This window comes from Eutrema salsugineum, unplaced genomic scaffold, assembly GCF_000478725.1.
Source record: "Eutrema salsugineum unplaced genomic scaffold, Eutsalg1_0 scaffold_7, whole genome shotgun sequence".
NCBI classification, from domain to species: Eukaryota; Viridiplantae; Streptophyta; class Magnoliopsida; order Brassicales; family Brassicaceae; genus Eutrema; species Eutrema salsugineum.
This window is the reverse complement of record NW_006256486.1, coordinates 4,756,637-4,762,636: the sequence shown is the minus strand read 5'-3', so window position 1 is coordinate 4,762,636 and position 6,000 is coordinate 4,756,637. Positions and strand designations below refer to the sequence as shown.

At 27.5% G+C, this 6,000-nt stretch overlaps 1 protein-coding gene across 1 annotated transcript; it reads right to left on the bottom strand.

Moving 5' to 3' along the window:
• Positions 1 to 556: 556 nt before the first annotated feature.
• Positions 557 to 2,386, bottom strand: LOC18011204 (WAT1-related protein At3g18200). The gene is made up of 6 exons (XM_006393306.2): positions 2,196 to 2,386; positions 1,737 to 1,814; positions 1,471 to 1,587; positions 976 to 1,381; positions 747 to 898; positions 557 to 632 (listed from the first exon to the last, which is right to left on the bottom strand). The coding sequence occupies exons 1-6, from the start codon at positions 2,384 to 2,386 to the stop codon at positions 557 to 559; spliced, it is 1,020 nt and encodes a 339-aa protein (XP_006393368.2).
• Between the last annotated feature and the right edge of the window lie 3,614 nt (positions 2,387 to 6,000).

The window sequence follows — 6,000 nt, the reverse complement described above, 5'->3', positions numbered from 1 at the left end:
TGTGATAATGAAATCAGAAAAAAATTAAACAAAGAGAATAAAAGAAATTTAATTATTTTGATATAATTGAATAAGGATTGAATATAAGAAAATAATTAATATGATATAATAAATTTCAAATAATGTTTATTCTATTTGATTGGCTAATAAATATGTTTTGAAATTATTTACTTTTTGTATATTAAATTAAGGAAAGATAGAAATTTTTGAATAATTACTTTTAATAATTAATTTATTAAGATATATTTGATTCTCTAACCAAATTAATATGAATGGTATTGATTGTAATTATTCTAGTAAAATAAGTATTTTAAAAAAAACTCTTGAAAAACTCAGCATGACAAACTTGTTAATAACATTTGTAGAAATGACAACTCAGCATGACAAACTTGTTAATAATATGAGACAAAAGGTTAATTTTTCTTCTCAAATAATAATATAAGATAATAACTTCACATCTCATATTTATATCTCAGTGTAGGGTTTTCTCTGCAAAATGAAAAGCACTACAATTTCATGTGAGAGTTTTTCCTTAGTTTCATATCCACTAGTATATTTATAGATTCAATCCACAGCAGTAGAATAACAATTCCAAACGTAAAGTTAGCATTATGAACATTGCTCCAACAATGCTGCACATAAGTAGAACACCGATATCAAGACAACCTTCTAATCTATCTGCTTCTAATCTATCTGCAGCACCGGTTTCAATTCGAGTCTAACAAGTTTTTCTCTTGTGAAGTTACCTTCCAGAGTATAATTGATCACCAAGGAGGACAATTGCCATGCCAGCGACAAGAAGTGTCTGGAGCGGCTGAAAGACAGCTACAAAGACAGGACCGCCTTTGTAAATACACCATGTCTGAAGATAAACCACCAGACCGGACGCCACTATTCCCTGTAACATTATGTGTATGTTAGCTCATTTGTTGGATTCAGAGATCTTGAGTCTGCACTGGCCACTTGAGAGCTTACCGCATAAAGGATGGTGAAAAGCTCTTCCCATGAGACAATAATCCAGTTTTTGGGATCAGTTTCGACAAACAGAGCAATGACAAGAAACTGAATCACACCAAAGAAACATGTGAATGATGTTAAGGTGAGCTTTGCTGGGTACTTCTTCAGGACAGGAGCTTGGAGAACCATCCAACCAGCCCATGACAAGCAGTGTCCCATAAGGTATAAGCATCCGAGTGTCCAGTTCTGTGCTTTGTTAATGGATTCGATCCCGTCATGAGCATTGGTTTTTTGAGCAGTAAGGCTTCTCTGAAAAAGTGGGAATCCTCTGTACAATGTGATAATTGTGGCTCCGCCTATGCTCACTATAGTCCCTAACACCTTGGCTACACCGTGTCTTCGAACAAGATTTATGTGCTCGATCCTTAAACATTGATGAAGATCATCACCGTTAAGACAGGGGGATATAAAGATGATCATCATTTCTAAAGGAATTTCTTTGAAATAAAATACCTTAGGGCACAAGCCATGATGAAAGTGATTGCAGGAACAGAGTTCTGCATTGCTGAAGCTAAAGTTGGAGATGCATAGGCCAGTCCCAAGAGGTAGAATCCTTGATTCGCTGTGATTCTGATGTTCATAAAATGAGGGTAGAATCCTTGATTCGCTGTGATTTCTGATGTTCATAAAAATCAGGGGGGCAAAAAAAATACAAAATAAACTATCATACTACAATTAAAAGATTTTTAATTAGATTAATGAAAACTGAGTAGTGATACAAAGGGGATTCTTCCCCTATGAGTGCTAAGAGGAAGAACTGAACTAGTAATGAGATTGTGAGAGGAGGCCTTTCCTTTCTGATGAACACACAAAAAATATAACAAAATTTTTTATCAGATCAAAAATGTTAAATTTTCTGGTGTTACCCAACAAATCCATATGAGATCGAATAACAAAAATTTCTGGTGTTACCATATTTCTGTAGTTAAAGAACTAAAAATTCTGGTTTTCATCCTAAGAATCCCACATTCGATCAAAAATATTAATATTTCTTCTAGCACAAACCCATTGAAATCCAAAGAGACAGAAACCTGGAAACCCATATGAAAGAAATCAAAACCCTTTGTTTGTTTTTGTTATTGAAGATTATGTGCAGGACGAGAGAAATCAAACTCTAAAACCAAATGCTCGTTGTACACACAAAATCTCGGCGACTTAGGGAAAGATTGTGAACTTACTTCTCCAAGAAATAAGCGAAAGGACCAATGAGGAGAAGAGCAAGAATGTTCCTGTAAACAGGATACACAACTTTACTGACACCAATGTTAAGTGCAACTCTTGAGACAATGTGGAAATCTGCAAAATAGAATTGCAAAGTTATTAAAGCTACCAGAAGCTTCATCTTCTCAGATACTACTCCTTTTCCCATTCTTTTATGATTTTAAATTTGTTTTTTTTGTTATAGATCTTTCTTCTTGAGTTTTCTTTTGTTCTCTCTTTCTTTTGTTATAGATGTGTATCATATCATATGTGTGTGAGGTACAATTGAGATTTAGAATAATTGTTAGAATTATTGTTTAACAAAGTGAATGATTGGTCTATTAGAGAACTATGATTGTATAGTTCTTCAAGTGGGCTATTATATTTGTGTATTAATGATTATGAATAATGAGGTAAGATGGTATATCTTGACTAGATTAATATGATTTGGATGGTAGTTTGTGTGATTTCCTCCTTTTTTGGGATTAACTCAAATATGTTGGTTGCATATATAAAAAATTATTTTTTAACTCTTGCAAAGTCGTCCCATGTTTAGCAAGCAGACAAACACCGATCACTTTCACGGCTCTGTTCCCTGTCTCCTTAGTCGGTTTCATTTTACGAAGACTATTTATCAATAAGCATATAATCAGCAATCAAATATAATGGCTTAAGTTGTTCAAAAAAAAAAATATATAATGGCTTATTGGCTTATTTGAATGAAAACTAACCACATGCCAAAGATAGAAAAAACTAACCATAGAGTAAGTTGTTGTAATGATTCATTCGGTTGTAACAATTAAAGGATGGTGCATACATAAAAGTTTCGATTTGCACACAAAAAAATAAAATTAAATAATACTAGATAGTAATCTGCACAAGCGGAGTGAGATATCCATAAATTTCTTTTTATAATATTCAAATTTGAAATAAAAATATGGATACTAAAAACTTAAAATTCTGAAACAAATATATTATATTAGTGTAAACTATATTATTATAAAGAAATACAACCATTTTGATAACAATATAGAGATAAAATTGTGATATATATATATAGTGTATTTCACTATTAGAATAATTAAATTAACTCTAAATAGTGATGAAAGTAAAACTAAGTATGAATAAGATTTAGAATGGATTATTGGGAGGTTGAATTATTAGGATTTTTAGAGTTTAAAATTCTATGGTTTATTGGTATGTAGATTTTTACATTCTTAATAGATTTCACTGTTATTCGTAAACAGATTATAACATTCTTTAAAAATATATTGTTATTGGTTTGATGATTTTTCTAATCTAATCAAAAGTCATTGTTATTCAAAAAGTTTGTATTTTAACGATTCTATAATTCTATTAAAATCTAGTATTATTGGGATAATGAGTCTTTACAATTTAACTTATAAATCATGATTTTCAAAATACTACATATATCCCTTGGATTCTCAAAATCTGTCATAGTAAAAATATTTTGTAAATTATTTAAATTCACAAAACTCTCTTCAAATTCTACAAATCTAACAAAACTCTTGAAGATTTGACTGATCTCATTACTTTTAAAATCACAAAATATTTCTAAATCCAACTCTCAATAACTCTCCCCCCCCCTTTAGTCTAAATAATAGGAACGATAAAAGTAAATAAAACAAATAACTAACTTTCGAGTCGATTACACCATTTTTTATTGTTAGACCAACATCTTTGTATTTTTTTTTGGAAAGCCTTATGATATTCACTATTATTTTTCAAATATTCTTCAAAAGTTTTAAATCAGAGATTGAGTTAGAAAAAAAAAGAATTATGGCAACAAAGATTATAATTAGGTAAAAATGCTACTTTTAAAAAAAAAATGATGAGCAAAATGTTATGGAAGACATTTTTTTCTTATATAGAGGCTAATCGTAAGGATTCTATATTATATTATATAAATTTTCAAAGATTTGGTTTTTTAAAAATAATCAATAATAAACAGATAAATGCAAAATATGTTTGGTAACTATATTAGAGCATGTGCAACGGGGTCTCTACCCTGATTTCTTACATTTTTTAATTAAATTAAATAAAGAAAATAGGTAAAAGGAAGAAACGTATACTAATTAAGAGACATAGGAGACGTCTCTTTTGACACGTCTCTTTTGACAGATGTCAATATATTATAGGTTATTTTTCTTCTTCTTTCTCTCCAACAGACATGTGGCAAACAAAGTTTTTTAATATTATAAATTTATTTTTCTTCTTTCTCTCTCATCATTTCTCCGTTGCACATGCTCTTAGGTAATAACCAAATTCCATCTGCATTAATTTGAAAATTTTGTAACTGATATTTTTACAAAAAAAGGATTTTTTTTTTGTTTAGAATGTTTTTTTTTAAATGGTTAAACTACAATAATTTTCCAAAAGTATTAAAATCAGAAAATAATCGATATAAATATTGAATACATAGTTTTAGTTAAATATTTTTCAACTATAAACAAATAGTTTTTATTTCATGCGCTGTATGAACTATCTATAAACTATTTTACTCAACATAATTTAATTTATTTAAAATACAAATAATTCAATTAATTTTATATGTATGTTAATAGTATTATGAGGAGTTATAATATGATTTTGTAATATTATTAATTAAAAATATATAATATGATTATAAGATTTTATTATTAATTTTCATCTTATTTTTTAATATGAATGTAATTGTATAGTTAATAGTTTAACTAAAAAATCGATATATTTTATTAAATAAAAATTTTAGTGATTTATTTTGTTTTGTTTTTCAAAATTCAAACTATCTCATAAAAATAGAATTTTTTTATGTTTGATGTGATAATTAAATCAGAAAAAAGTAAATTTGATATAATTGAATAAGGATTGAATATAAAAAAATAGTTAATATGATATAATAAAATTTCAAATATTTTTTATTATATTTGATTGGTTAATAAATATGTTTTGAAATTATTTACTTTTTGTGTATTTAATTAAAGAAATAAAGATATTTTTTAATAATTACTTTTAATAATTAATTTAATAAAATATAATTGATTCTCTAACCAAATTAATATGAATGGTATTGATTGTAATTATTCTAGTAACATAAGTGTTTTTAAAAAAACTCTTGAGAAGTTTTGTAGAGATGACACCTCAGCATGACAAATTTGTTTATAACACATGAGACAAAAAATAATTTTAAAGTGTTCTTCTCAAATAGTAATATAAGATAATAACTTTACATCTCATTTTCATATCTTTAATCCCCTATTTTTCATATACTAAATGATCTAAATCCTTAAATCTATTTGACCAAACCTATTACTTTTAACCTGAGTTATCTGAATGTTTTCACATTTTTTACGTGTTTGATCCATATTACATTAAAAATTAATCTTAGTAAAGTTTTATTAGTAGCATATATTATGCAGATTTGAATTTACTTGATAATCTTAGTAAAGTTTGATCCAAAAGAATGGTGCATACATAAAATCATTAAATTACATTTTTTATTATTAGCATATATTATGCAGATTTGAATTCACGTGATAATATAGAAACCAGACTTCATTAAAGTAAACCAATAATAAACCACATTTTAACTACTTTTATACATTCATCATTTTGATTTGATTTAAAAAATTTCCTCTTCCTTTTTTCTTCCTTATGTAATAATGATTCAAGGAATCGAATTACATGTGGTCTCGTTCCTGATAGTTAGACAGACATCTTATCTGAATGCGGAAAGATTAAAAATAAGTTAGTATTCAACAACTCTTTTTATTCATTATTCAA

Coding starts and splice junctions, on each gene's coding strand:
- LOC18011204 (XM_006393306.2), bottom strand. CDS start 2,386: ATGGGAAAAGGAGTAGTATCTGAGAAGATGAAGCTTCTGGTAGCTTTA. Junction 899..975: donor TTTTCACCATCCTTTATGCG/GTAAGCTCTCAA, acceptor ATAATGTTACAG/GGAATAGTGGCGTCCGGTCT. Junction 633..746: donor GATCAATTATACTCTGGAAG/GTAACTTCACAA, acceptor ACTTATGTGCAG/CATTGTTGGAGCAATGTTCA.